This window comes from Tachyglossus aculeatus, chromosome 1, assembly GCF_015852505.1.
Source record: "Tachyglossus aculeatus isolate mTacAcu1 chromosome 1, mTacAcu1.pri, whole genome shotgun sequence".
NCBI lineage: Eukaryota > Metazoa > Chordata > Mammalia > Monotremata > Tachyglossidae > Tachyglossus > Tachyglossus aculeatus.
In genome coordinates, this window is record NC_052066.1 from 33,752,689 (window position 1) to 33,767,759 (window position 15,071).

Consider the following 15,071-nt stretch of genomic DNA (forward strand, 5'->3'; position numbering starts at 1 on the left):
AGCACCCAATAGAAACCATCTATGGATTGAGCCCTAAGACCCCAAAACAACAATCAGGGACCTCCACAGAAAAGAAGCCAGGAGCAGAAAGTGTCCCTAAAATTGTGGATGATGTGTGCTCCGGTCAGGGTTGCCAACCATCCAGAAATTCACGCAGCGGCATCCACCAAAGCTGTCGCCCCAAGGGATGGAACCCTAAAGCCCATCCGTGTCGTGGTATTTATTAATAATAATAATAATAATAATAATGGCATTTATTAAGTGCTTACTATTAAGTGCTTACTATGTGCAAAGCACTGTTCTAAGAGCTGGGGGCGTTCCTAGGTGATCAGTTTGTCCCACGGGGGGCTCACAGTCTTAATCCCCATTTTACAGCTGAGGCACGGAAAAGTGAAATGACTTGCCCAGAGTCACACAGCTGACAATTGGCAGAGCCGGTATTTGAACCCATGACCTCTGACTCCACTGAGCCGCGCTGATGACAGCTCTCTGAATGGGGTGTGACCCTTAGCGCGTCTCACTTAGGCTTGTGAAGATGGGTAGAAGACCGCAGACTGTTCAGCCTTAAGTGGGGTGTTTGGACATCTGTACATTTATTATCTGTAGCAATGCCACCACCCAAGCTGACTAGGCAGCTACTGACTCCCATCACTCAGGACCTCGTGAAGTGGGAGACTCTAGCAGTAAATGAGAGTGAGAATGATTCAATTCCAGTCTTTAGCACCCTATAATTTTGGTGTTTTTTTTTTCTTTATGCTCTTAGGGATATATGTATATGTATGTAATTTATTCATTTCTGTAAATAGGCTGGGAGCTCATTGTGGGCAGTAATGTGTCTGGTTTTTTTAAATATTGTAATAATAATAATGGTGTTTGTTAAATGCTTACTATGTGGGCAGCACTGTTCTAAGCTCTGGGCTAGATACAAGGTAATCAGGTTGTTCTTCATGGGGCCCAATCCCCATTTTACAGATGAGGTAACTGAGGCACAGAGAAGCGAAGTGGTTTCCCCAAGCTCACACAGCAGACAAGCGGCAGAGCCGGGATTAGAACCCATGTCCTCTGACTCCCAAGACAAGGCTCTTTCCAGTGAGCCACGCTGCTTCTCATACTCATATTCATTCATCCATTCAGTCTTATTTATTGAGCGCTTACTGTGTGCAGAGCACTGTACTAAGCGCTTGGGAAGTACAAGGTGGCAACTTATAGAGACGGTCCCTACCCAACAGTGGGCTCACGGTCTAGAAGGGGGAGACAGAACAAAACAAAACATATTAACAAAATAAAATAAATAGAATAAATATGTACAAATAAAATAGAGTAATAAATACATACAAACATATATACATATATTCAGGTGCTGTGGGGAGGGGAAGGAGGGGGCTCAGTGTGGGAAGGCCTCCTGGAGGAGGTGAGCTCTCAGTAGGGCTTTGAAGGGAGGAAGAGAGCTAGCTTGGCGGATGTGCGGAGGGAGGGCATTCCAGGCCAGGGGGAGGACGTGGAGCACTCATACTCTCCTAAGCACTTAATACAGTCTTTGCACACAGTAAGCGCTCAATAAATACAATTGAATGAGTGAGTGAAATGAAGTTTAGTCTAGGGCAGGCAATCCTGGTTGGGTTGGGACCTACTAAATCTGTTCCACACAACAATGACTGAGTTCTGTGGGATGGTAAGGGGTGATATCCATGTCATACTAAAGCAGTATATGGGGGTTTTATTTACTGCCAGCAGCGAACACAACTACCAACTCTTATATTGAACTCTCCCAAATGCTTAGTATAGTGCCCTGCGCACAATAAACACTCAAATACGATTGATTAAACGTGGTAATTTATCCTAATTCTATCCCCCATTTAACAATCAGAACTTCTGTAAATGTGATCAGTTTTACGTGGGTTACCTGCCGTCGTCTAATGTAGCAGCAGCAGGAATAGCTAGAAAAAGAGAGACTGAATCACTAATGGGATCAGCATCAATGGTAATTCTCACCGACTCCTGCCCCTACTGTGATGGTCATTCTCTTCCTATAAAGCCTTGGAAAATTCATTCAGTTGTATTTATTGAGCGCTTACTGTGTGGAGAAGCAACAGCATGCTCTGTGCAGTGGATCTTACCAAGGCCACAGGGGGACCTACAATAGTCTCTGCTGAAATCGTCACACTTCCTAACTTCTGGGATCGACTTGTCCAGGTTGAACTACAGAAAATATATCTCCTTTTGAAGGAGAATTGAATGACACCTGGAATCAATCAATCATATTTATTGAGCGCTTACTGTTTGCAGAGCACTGTACATCTGTAGGGCAGTGTGAATGGGGTGGATTCAAACTTAGGTACAGGAAAACTTGGGGAAGCCAGGGAATTGTGTGTGGGTAGATTTTGGTAATGCAGGATTTCATTTTCCCAAGTTGGAAATTCGTATTTATGTGTGCATGGGTGTACATGCGTAAATGTGCATATGTATATATGCATATAGATACAGCAGAATATTTGTGTGTATATATGCACATGCGTCTAAGTGTATAAATCACTCAAATTTATTGAGCACACACTGTGCAGAGTACTGTACTAAGTGCCTGGGTGAGTTCAATATAAAGGATGTGGTAGACGTGTTCCCTGCCCATATCAATCAGTCGTATTTATTGAGTGCTAACTGTGTGCATACATATATGTGTGTGTGCTCATGCATGTATACATACACAGATCTAGAAATTTCACCATTATCCAGAAATGTAAGTCAACTTGTGGTCTAATAATATTTTATATTCCAGATGAAGTGAGGCCCTGGCTTCTCAGCAAATGCTAATTCTGAGTCCTGGACCAGTTTACTTGGGGTGTGCATGGGAGATAATTTTAAAAATGAGTCTACTAAGGCTGTTTTTTCTTTAAGCTAGGTCAATTGTTAACACATTCTACATAATAATAATGGTGGTATTTTTTAAGCACTTACTGTGTGCCAAGCACTGTTTTAAGTGCTAGGGTAGATATAGGGTAATCGGGTTGTCCCATGTGGGGCTCACAGTCTTAATCCCCATTTTGCCGATGAAGGAGCTGAGGCACAGAGAAGTTAAGTGACTTGCCCAGCCAGAGTCACACAGCTGATAAGTGGTAGAGCCGGAATTGGAACCCACAACCTTTGACTCCCAAGTCTGTGCTCTTTCCACTAAGCCACGCTGCTTCTCAACCTTATCCTCCCCACCACCCTGCTACAAATACACAGTAATAGCCTTAAACTTATATAAAAGCCCAGTTCAGTGTAAGAAGTATTAGACTTTATGATTGGAAAAATGAAATTAATGCATTTATATGGTAATATCTGGGACCATAAAGGAAAACAAGAAGAAAGTAATGGGAAATTGCTTAACTTCACTCTAGTTGTCGACATACGTTTGTGTACTTTACATATACAGTACTACTTAGTGGGCAAAATGTCATTAAGATAATGCTCACCCTTCTGATTTGTATCTGGTATTTATTTGGAAGAAGAGCTTAATTTTTGTTTAACTCTCCCATCCTGATAGCTGAATTTAATGCTTTCTTGAGGAATAGGTTTCTAGAAAGGCAGCATGGCCTAGCGGAGCATGGTCCTGGGAATCTGAAGGACTTGGGTCCTAATTCCAGCTCCTCTGCTTGTCTGCAGTGTGACCTTGGGCAGGTCACCTAACTTCTGCACCTCAATTCCCTCATCTGTAAAATGGGGATTACTACAGTGAGCCCCATGTCGGACATGGTCTGTTTCCAACCTGATTAACTTGTATCTCCCCCAGCGCTCGGTAGAGTGCTTGGCACGTAGTAAGCGCTCAACAAATACCATTAGAAAAAAGATTGGGTAAGGGGAGCCGTGTGGCCTAGTGGAAGGAGGGTGAGCCTGGGATCTAGGCCTGACCCCACCACTCTTCTGCCGTGTGACCTTGAGCAAGTCATTTAATTTCTCTATGCCGGAGTTTTCTCAGGGATTAAGCACCTCTCCCTCCTATTTAGACGGTGAGCCCCATGTGGGACAAAGACTCCGTCCAACCTGATTATCTTGTTTCTGCCCCAGCAACGAGTTCAGTGGCAAAAAGAAAGCACTTTAAGAAGTACTCCTGAAAAATAAAACAAAACGGAAGGATTACACTGTATAATTTTCAACTTTATTAAATAGAAGTCAGATTAGGTTAGACTGTATTTGGTGGGTTTTGCCTAATTACCATATTGATAATCTCGCAACCATTTAATACGGTGCTCTGCACATATTAAGTACTGTCAATACCATCGATTGATAATTCTAGCCGACTTAAGATTTTTAGAGTGGTTTATAGTGAAGAAATCACGGCCTCTAGTTTTCCTACTTCGTAATTATAAGTTTTGTCCACTGTAATGTGAGTCACCAAACACCAAAACGTGTTGGAATTGAGGAGTTCTTGCTTCTTAGCATTGTTTTTGTTTTATAGTGGGACTTTGAATGAGGATGACAATGGAAGAGATGAAGAATGAAGCAGAGACCACTTCTATGGTTTCCATGCCACTTTATGCAGTAATGTATCCAGTGTTTAATGAGGTAAGCCTAATCACGCGACATATTTGAGACTTCTCTGTTAGGCTTCAGATTATTACTCTGCAATTTATGGTAGGAGTGGTAATGATGATATCAAAACGGTTGCAGGGCTTGAATCACTGTATCAAGTGCTGGAAAGGAATATTGATCCAGACATATTTTCTGCTATAGTGCAAGCTCACAGTCAAAATTGGTTGGGCGGGGCAAAGGAGACAGAGGAGGACATACCCATGGAAGTAATTACAGGAGAGATTGAGCAAAAATAAGTTGACAGTGTATAAATAGTAGTAGTAATTCTCTCCCAGTAACTGTTGGGAGGGAATAGTCCTCGAATTCCTCACTGCTCCTTCATAACTATCCCACCATCTTAAATGCTAAGAAAGGAAGGTTCTGAGTGTGTGACTGCAGTTTCCACCTACCCTTCCCCCCAATGAAGGCAGGTGAGCAAAAGGGCTTTAGCTCCTGTGGACCCCAAAGCTGCATTGGCCTGGGGGCTCTTGGGTGGATGGCCGCAGCAACAAACTACCCTCTGCTCTTGATCATCTTTGCCGTATTGGAATTAATGGTTGTCAGTAGTGGTCCAGATACCCTGAGTCTTCAGTTACTTCCTTAAGTTGTTCATCACGGGTTGGCTGAGAAAGACTTCTAGACTGTGAGCCCATTGTTGGGTAGGGACCGTCTCTATATGTTGCCAACTTGTACTGCCCAAGCGCTTAGTACAGTGCTGTGCACACAGTAAGCGCTCAATAAATACGACTAAATGAATGAATGAAAGAGGGAGCTCCCTGAGGGGTTCATGCAAGGGATAACGTCTTCTTCCCCCTCCACTTTTACATATCTATTCTATTTATTTTATTTTGTTAGTATGTTTGGTTTTGTTCTCTGTCTCCCCCTTTTAGACTGTGAGCCCACTGTTGGGTAGGGACTGTCTCTGTATGTTGCCAACTTGGACTTCCCAAGTGCTTAGTACAGTGCTCTGCACACAGTAAGCGCTCAATAAATACGATTGATTGATTGCTGAGTGCATGACAGTATGAATTTTTTTTTAATGGTATTTTTTTAAGCGCTTATCCTCTCCAGTACTTAGAACAGTGCTTGGCACCTAGTAAGCGCTTAACAAATACCATTATTATTATTATAGTGTGAGCTCATTGTGGGCAGGGAATGTGAATGTGTCTGTTTATTGTTGCATTGTACTCTCCCAAGCACCCAGTACAGTGCTCTGCACTCAGTAAGCCCTCGATAAATACATTTGAATGAATGAATGCCAGGCACTGTTTTAAGTGCTGGGGTAGATATGAGGTAATCAGGTTGGACACAGTCCCTGTAACATAGGGCTCACAGTCTTAATCTTCATTTTATAGATGAGATAACAGGCACAGAGAAGTTAAATGACTTGCCCAAGGTCACACAGCAAAGTGTTGGAGCTGCGATTAGAACTGAAGTCTTTCCAACTCCTATCCTCTATTCAGTAGGCCACCCCTGTGCATGAGTGAACAGTCTCGATTGAGTAATGCAGTGTTATTATTTTAAAAATCTAGCATCTCCCCATCCATATTTTAATGTCCTCTCCCCTGTAGACTGTAAACTCCTTATGGGTAGCAGTCGTGTCCGCCAGCTGTTGTACTTTTCCAGGCGCTCAGTAAAGTGCTCAGTATACACAATAAATGCTCCGTAGATGCCATTGATTGTGAGCCCACTGTTGGGTAGGGACCGTCTCTATATGTTGCCAGCTTGTACTTCCCAAGCGCTTAGTACGGTGCTCTGCACACGGTAAGCGCTCAATAAATGCGATTGATTGATTGATAGAGTCCACATACTAGAATTTTGGTTGGAGAGTGATGGATTCCGTTCGAAGAGCTGGCAGTGACTTCTGACAGAGCCAAGTGACTCACTGCCCCTGGAAGGTAACTAGTCAGTGACCTCAATAAAGAGGGTTTATGTCTCTGAAGCCTTCCATCGCTTTTTAGCATTTTCTTAGTAGGCTAAATGATCCCAATTCCTTGAAGCTGGAACAGAGTCTATTAATATTCAATAATTTTCAATTGCCCTTTGATTTCTGTACATTTTTTTTCCAGAGCAGTCCCCAAAACTGACTTTAGTATTCTCCGATCAGTGCCTTGGAGAGCAGAAAGATTACGGTAACTGGTATGATGCCCCAGTGCCAGATGAGTGAATGAAATCATCAATCGTATTTATTGAGCGCTTGCTATGTGCAGAGCACTGTACTAAGCGCTTGGGAAGTACAAATTGGCAACATATAGAGACAGTCCCTACCCAACAGTGGGCTCACAGAAATGAAATAATTTGGGTGGAACAGTGAGTAGGTGAATTACTGAACGTCCGGGTCAGGTCGATTTTGTTCTCTTAAAGATCTTCAACGGGGTGGATGCCGTCCTCTCACTTAGTCCCTTCCAGGGTTTGATCATCCTAATGTCCGTCCATTATATTTATTTATATCTATAATAATAATAATGATGGTATTTAAGTGCTTACTATGTGCAAAGCACTGTTCTAAGCACCGGGGGGATCAGGTTGTCCCACGTGGGGCTCGCCATCTTCATCCCTGTTTTACAGATGAGGGAACTGAGGCCCAGAGAAGTGAAGTGACTTGCCCCAAGTCACACAGCTGACAATTGGCAGAGCCTGCATCTCTGACTCCAAAGCCCGGGCTCTTTCCACCGAGCCATGCTGCTTCTTAGCAGCATATACAAATATATATCTGTATATATTTATATTATATTTATTATTGGGTGCAGTGCACTGTACTGAGTGCTTGGGAGATTACAGTATAACAGAGTTGGTAGATACCTAGTCAGTAATTTGTCTATCCTAACCAGTTCATTTCCTGGTCTGCAATTATGTAGTAGATTTTGGGGAAAAACTTCGTCCTCTCCCTCGTGTGAACTTCATAAACTCGAAGACTGTTTTCCTCCAGCCGAATAGAGTCTGTTTTCCCATACTTGAAACATTTTTGACACTCTACTGTGAGCTCCATCTAATGTCTGTTGCGTGTGGCTTTAGTGGAAAGAGCACGGGCTTGGGAGTCAGAGGTCGTGGGTTCTAATCCTGATCTTATCAGCTGTGTGACTTTGGGCAATTACTTAACTTCTCTGGGCCTCAGTTACCTCATCTGTAAACTGGGGATTAAGACTGTGATCCCCACACATGGGACCACATGATTCCCTTGTATTTATGCCAGTGCTTAGCACAGTGCTTGGCACATAGTAAGCACTTAACAAATACCATTATTATTATTATTAATAAATACAGTGATCTTTAATAAATATCTGATCAAACATTTGTAGTTAATGAGCACTTACTGTGTGCAGAGCATTTTGCCAGTCCCGACTCTGCCGTTGGTCTGCTGTGTGTCTTTGGTCAAGTCACTTAACTTCTCTGTGCCTCAGTTACCGCATCTATGTAATGGGGATTAAGACTGTGAGCCCCATGTGGGACGTGGACTGTGTCCAACCTGATTACCTTATATCTAACCCAGCGTTTAGAACAGTGCCTGGCACCTAGTAAGTGCTTAATGATAATAGTAATAGTAATAATAATAATAATAATAATAATGGTACTTGTTAAGCGTTTACTATCTGCCAAACACTGTTGTAAGTGCTGGGGTAGTTACAAATGAATTCCTCTGTCCTTTCTGGGGCTCACATTCTTAGTCCCCATTTTACAGATGTGGTAACTGAGGCCCATAGAAGTTGTGACTTGCCCGAGTTTACATAGCAGACGCATGTTGGGATTAGAACCCAGGTCCTCTTGACTCCTAGCCCATGCTGTATCCCCTAAACCATGCTGCTTCTCAAATATTAACAAATAACGTAAAACAATCTACTCATTGTACCTCAATCTGCCTATCTCGCCACTGACCTCTCGCCCATGTCCTGGCTCAGGCTGGGAATTCCCTCCTTCTTCTTATCTGAGCACTCACTCTTCCCACCTTCAAAGGATTATCGAAGGCACATCCCCTCCAAGAGGCCCTTCCCAGCTTATTTCCTCTTCTCCCACTCCCTTCTGTATCGCCCTCGCCCATAGATTTTCCCCCTTTATTCACCCCTCCCTCAGTTATCCACTTATATGCATAGATGCAATTCATTTCTACTAATGTCCGTCTCCCCCTCTAGACTGTAAGGTCATTGTGGGCAGGGAACGTGTCTGCCAACTCCGTTTAGTGTACGCTACCAAAGTCTTGATACAGTGCTCTGCACACAGTAAGTGCTCAGTAAATATTGATTTGTGCTGCTCTATTCCCTGGTATTCCTGGATCGGTATTCCCCGGGATGCACGTTAAGCTGACTAGTCCCTAATTGCCCGTGCCGCCCATTTTCCTCCTCTGAAGGGTGGATGCAATATTAGCTCATTTCCCATCCTATTTCAAATTAAAGTAGGAAGTATTTTTTTTTTACTGAACTTAAAAGGAAGAATTCTGTCTCAAGCTGTTGAAATCCTGGAATGGCTCCTGGGAAATTCGTGTAGTTCTCCACCCTGTGAGTCTTGCAGGCAGAGAGTGAACAGGCGTTTTACTATGGATACTTTTAGTCACCACCTCTGAGCTAGACCAGACAGCTCCTTGTGGTTGTAGTTTATTTCTTCGGTTCAATTATTTATATCTATTTTCTCACTTAACCGATGCGTCTGTTCCCACTCATTTCCAGTCACTTAACTTCTCCGTGCCTGTTTCCTCCTCTGTAAAATGGGGATTCAGTGCCCGCTCTCCCTCCCACTTAGACGGTGTGTCCCATTTGGGAGAGGTATTTTGTTTGACCCGATTATCTCGCATCTACCCCATTGCTTAGTATAGTGCTTGAGAGATACTAAGCATATAACGAATGCCGTTATCATCATTAAAGATTGTGTTCTTCCTCAGTTGTCTTTTTCAGTGCTTTTGCACATCATAGGCACACAGGAAGTGCCATTGATGATGATAATAGGAGCCATTTGGGGATGTCAGTAGGTATTCATTCATTCAATCATATTTATTGAGCGCTGACTGTGTGCAGAGCACTGTACTAAGCGCTTAGGGAGTACAATTCAGCAACAAAGAGAGATAATCCCTGCACACAGTGGGCTCACAGTCTAGAAGGCGGGGAGATAGACATCAGAGGAAGGCATCAGTAGTGTCATTATAACTAGACTATAGATTGATGATATATAACCCGCTGTTGGGTAAGGACTGTCTCTATATGTTGCCAGCTTGTACTTCCCAAGCGCTTAGTACAGTGAACCTTCAGGTCACGACACCTGTTGTGTAACACCCACACTTGTCATTCTCCACTGACACCTACAAAGACAGCCATGTTCTTCGATAATTATCGTGGAAAGAGATTGGGACTAGGAGCCCGACGATCTGTGATCTAATCCTTTTTTTTTAATATTTCTTCATTTTGTGTGTTGGTGTAGTATTTGTTAATCGCTTACTAACTGCCAGGCACCCTACTGAGTGCTGGGTAGAGACAAGCTAATCAGATTGGACCCAATCCCTGTCCCACATGGGGCTCACAGTCTTAATCCCCATTTTACAGATGAGGTAACAGAGGCCCAGAGCAATACATTGGCTTGCCCAAGGACACACAGCAGAAATGTGGAAGAGCTGGGATTAGAAACCAGATCCTTTTGACTCCTAGGCCCGTGGTCTATCCACTAGACCACTCTGCTTCTTATCTGACTAGTCCTGATTCAGTTTTCTCCTCTGAATAATGGGGATAAGGTATCTGCCTTCCCTTTCTCTTAGACTGTGAACCCTGTGGGAGAAAGGAACTGGGACCAAACTGTCTATACCATAACCCTTAGCAAATGTTAGTACTTAATAAACATCCTAATTATTATTTAAACAATCAGAGAAACCATGTATGTGGAAATGACGGATCCAGAACAAAGTAAAGCAAACCTATAATTATACATTTCCAAACCTCATCAGAATTGAGTATTGGGACCATTGATTGATAATTTACAAAATATGCCTCTCAGTTCTCTTTTTATTTACTCACTGGACTTGTCTCCCAGCAACAACCCTAGGTTGTGCAAATCAGATGGTTTCCCCATGGAATTTCTTTGCGTAAAAATTTTCGTGGTGCAATGCAAATATCCAAAATAAGTCTGGAGATAAATCTTTACTGGAGAGGACTGATTTGCAAAGCATAAATATGATATTCACAGTGTACGAAGAGGATCCACCAAAAGCAAAAAGTTTGGAGAAGGCAAAACAGCTGACATCGTTGATTTTATATAATTTGATGTGATGTCTGGTTGGTTCTCATGATTATTCCAGTTTCCGTTTTTGCTGTTTGTGGCTATTATTAACATCTTGACATCAACAACAGACCATCTTTGTGTGTGCAAAGAGCAGTCAGACCTGTGGATCTTGCATTGGTCATTTGAGACACACACACACACACACACACACACACACACACACACACACAGAATTTCACTGTCAATGGCATCTTCTTTGAGTAGGAAGTGTATCCTAATCGGTATTTATTAACCGCTTACTATGTGCAAAGCACTGTTCTAAGTGCTGGTAGATACAAGGTGATCAGATTGCCCCACGTGGGGCTCACAGTCTTCATCCCCATTTGACAGATGAGGGAACTGAGGCCCAGGGAAGTTAAGTGATTGGCCTAAAGTCACACAGCTGATAAGCGGCGGAGTTGGGATTCGAACCCATGACCTCTGACTCCTAAGCCCAGGCTCTTCCCACTAAGCCATGCTGCTTCCCTTCTTTCAACAGAGAAAGAACAGCAGCATCCCGGCCTCGTGGAAAGAGCATGGGGCCTGCGAGTCAGAGAACCAGGGTTCTAATCCCAGCTCCGCCACCCGTTTGCTGTGTGACCCTGGACCAGTCACTTCACTTCTCTGTGCCTCAGTTACCTTATTTGTGAAATGGGGATTAAATCCTACTCCCTCCTACTTAGACTGTGAACCCCATGTGGGACAGGGGCTATGTCCAACAGTGCTTGGCAAGTACAATAATTGTTATTTAAAGAGGATTGAGCTTCTCCTGAGTGCAATGCATACTATGCAGAATGTTCCATCTAGGTTTCCCCACTCCTCAAGAACCGCCAGTGATTGCCCATCCACCTTGCTTCAAAGAAAAACTCTTTGCCATCAGCTTTAAAGCCCCAAAATCACCTTGCACCCTCCTACCTTACCTCACTGATTTCCTACTACAGCCCAGCCCAAGCATTTCGCTCTTCTAATGCCAACCTACTCACTGTATCTCAATCTCGTCTATCTTGCCTCCAACCTTTTTGCCCACGTCCTGCCTCTGGCCCGGAATGTCCTTCCTCTTCGTATCCGACAGATCACTTTCCCCCCCTTCAAAGCCATATTGACGGCACATCTCCTCCAAGAGGCCTTCCCTGACTAGGCCCTCATTCCTTCCCTCCTGAGCGGCCCCTGCACTTTAATTTGCACCCTTTATTCACCCCTACCTCATCCCCACAGCATTTAAATGCATAGCCTTTATTTATTCATATTAATGTCTGTCTCCCGCTCTAGACTGTAAGCTCACTGTGGGCAGGAAACCTATCTACCAACTCTGTCGCATTTTACTCTCCCAAGTGCTTAGTCCAGTGCTCTAAACACAGGAAGCGCTCAATAATTACGGTTGATTGATAATGCACTATTCTAAGAATTTGGGAAATACAATAGAAAAACAAGATACATACCTTACCTATAAAGAGTTTCCACTCCACTGGATGTGGAAGAAATATTTCTAGTGTAATAAGCATTCCATTCCAAGAGAAGCAGCGTGGCCTAATGGAAAGAGCCCTGGGAATCAGGGGACCCAGATTCTAATCCTGGCTCTGCCTGCCGCGTGACCTTGGACAAATTGCTTAATTTCTCTGTGTCTCAGTTTCCTCATCTGTAAAATGAGGATCTGATACCTGTTCTCCCACTCAGACTGAGCCCAGTGTGGTTCAAGGATGATGTCCAATCTGATGGCATCATACCTACCTCCCCTTGGGCAAGTCACTTAACTTCCCTGTTCCCCAGTTACTTCATCTGTAAAATGGGGATTAAGAGGGAGCATCATGTGGGACAGGGGCTGTGTCCAACCTCATTACCTTGTATCTATCCCAACACTTAGTGCTTGGCACATAGTAAGCACCTAACAAATACCATCATTATTATTATAATTATTACCCCAGCACTTGGCACAGTGCTTGGTATATGCTAATGCTTAAAAAATACCACAATTATGAATATCATTATTAGTTGCAGACAACCCCTGCTTCAACATCCTCTCCATGACTCCCTACAATTAGATTTTCACTCCATTCACTAAGACCACACTTTCCAAGGTTGCTAGTGATCCTCTCGTAGCCATACCGAATGGACTCCATTATTTCTTAATCCTCTTGATTTATCATTTGCCTCTGACACTGTTGCCCATTCCATAGTCCCGGATTCACCAACATGATACCACAAGATCCATTCTCTCTCCTGCTATGGAATCTCACAGCACCTCTTGCTTCCAGGATACCTTTTGTTTTGGGTTTTATATATATATAATATATAAATATATATATTATATTATGTATATATATAATATATATAAATATATATTATATTATGTATATATATATGCATATATATATATATGACTTTTGTTAAGCGTTTAACTATATGCCTGGTACTGTACTAAGCCCTGGGGTAGATGCAGGTTAGTGAGGTTGGATGCAGTCCAGGTCCCACATGGGATTCACAGGCTTGAGCCCCATTTTACAGATGAGGTGGCTGAGGCTCAGAGAAGTGAAGTGACTTGCCCAAGGTCACCCAGCAGACAAGTGGCAGAGCTGGAATTAGAACCCAGGTTCTTCTGATTCCCAGGCCCAAGTTCTCTCCATTAGGCTGATGTCCCACCAGTATCTGGAAGGAAACAAATCTCCCTTTCCCTCCAAACCCTCCTAATTTCCCTTGGCTCTGTCAATAACAGCACAGTCTTTCCCTGGTTTAGAAGCCCGCCATCCTGGTAGGTTGCCGATTTGTACTTCCCAAGCGCTTAGTACAGTGCTCTGCACACAGTAAGTGCTCAATAAATACAATTGAATGAATGAATGCACACAGTAAGCGCTCAATAAATCCGATTGAATGAATGAATGAATGCACACAGTAAGCGCTCAATAAATACTTTCGACTATATACACATCATTCATAAAAATGCATAGAATTATAATTATAAATATGTACATATATCCACAAGTGCTGTGGGGCGGGGGGTAGAGTAAAGGGAGTGGGTTGGGGCAATGGGAAGGGGAGGAGATAGGGAGCAGAGGAAAAGGGGGACTTAGTTTGGGAAGTCCTCCTGGAGGAGGTGAGCTTTCAGTGGGGCTTTGAAGGTATTAGTATACAGTCTCTTCATTTGTTTTTTGTTTTTATGGTATTTGTTCAATGCCTACTATGTGCCAGGCACCGTACTGAATGCTGGGATATGAGCCCGCTGTTGGGTAGGGACAGTCTCGATATGTTGCCACCTTGTACTTCCCAAGCGCTTAGTACAGTGCTCTGCACACAGTAAGCGCTCAATAAATACGATTGGACGAATGAATGAATAAAAGCTAATCAGGTTGGACACCAGTCATGTCCCATATGAGGCTCACGGTCTTAATCCCCATTTTACAGATGAAGTAACCGAGTCCCAGAGAAGGTAAGTGACTTGCCCAAGGTCACACAGGAGACAAGTGGCAGAGCCAGGATTGGAACCCAGGTTGCTTTGACTCTCAGGCCTGCCACTTTTGACACTAGGCCATGCTACTTTTCGATTAAACCTTCATTCCACATTCCCTTCCTTTCCCCCCGACATTCATTCATTCATTCATTGTCGTATTTATTGAGCGCTTACTGTGTGCAGAGCACTGTACTAAGCGCTTGGGAAGTGCAAGTTGGCATGGGATTCACGGGAACATGCCCCTTTGAAGTATAGAAGCTGGATTACTCTATTTCTGGAATGGTAATATTTAATCTAATTTATTAATAGCCTTTATCCTTAATGTGTTTAATATGAAAATTCTTATAAATACTGAAAATAAAAATTTGGTATCCATCTCCTGCAACCCAGAATGGTTAAAAAAAAAAAAGACCCCCATCTATTGAGTGAGAAGCTATCGTGGGAGTTAGCTGCTCACCTATATAATATAAAATACTTCTTTTCATTTATTAATCAGTGAACCTTTACAAAATACTCTTTGTTACCCAAATAGATTGAAGGTTCCCATGCATTTTCAGTAGTTGTGTATTTTTAATCTGGCCTAGTTCATAGAAGTTCTACATGTTTTTCTTAAGAGCTTCGTAGCCAACACAATATCTTAACACATATAGAGGATTTAGAGCTGTTTTTCAGGCACAGAAGTAAGAGGTACTTAGGGCAGGCTCCTTGGAAGGGGATTTAACTAGCTATTTATTCCAGGACAGCTGAGAAGGAATAGTCTTCTTGCTTTAGCTCATTTTCTACCAGTTTGCTTGTATTGTGCTTGGCCTAGTGGATAGAGCACGGGCCTGGAAAATGGGGATTGAGA

General features: G+C 43.1%; 1 protein-coding gene across 1 annotated transcript in view; it reads left to right on the forward strand.

Annotated features, from left to right (window-relative positions):
* The window catches only part of PDCD10 (programmed cell death 10), an 81,311-nt gene that overhangs the window by 26,371 nt on the left and 39,869 nt on the right, over positions 1-15,071 (forward strand). Inside the window, exon 2 of the mRNA XM_038748660.1 lies at positions 4,436-4,542. Within this exon, the coding sequence (XP_038604588.1) occupies positions 4,447-4,542 (96 nt within the window). The 5' untranslated portion in view covers positions 4,436-4,446. The remainder of the gene's footprint in view (positions 1-4,435; positions 4,543-15,071) is intronic.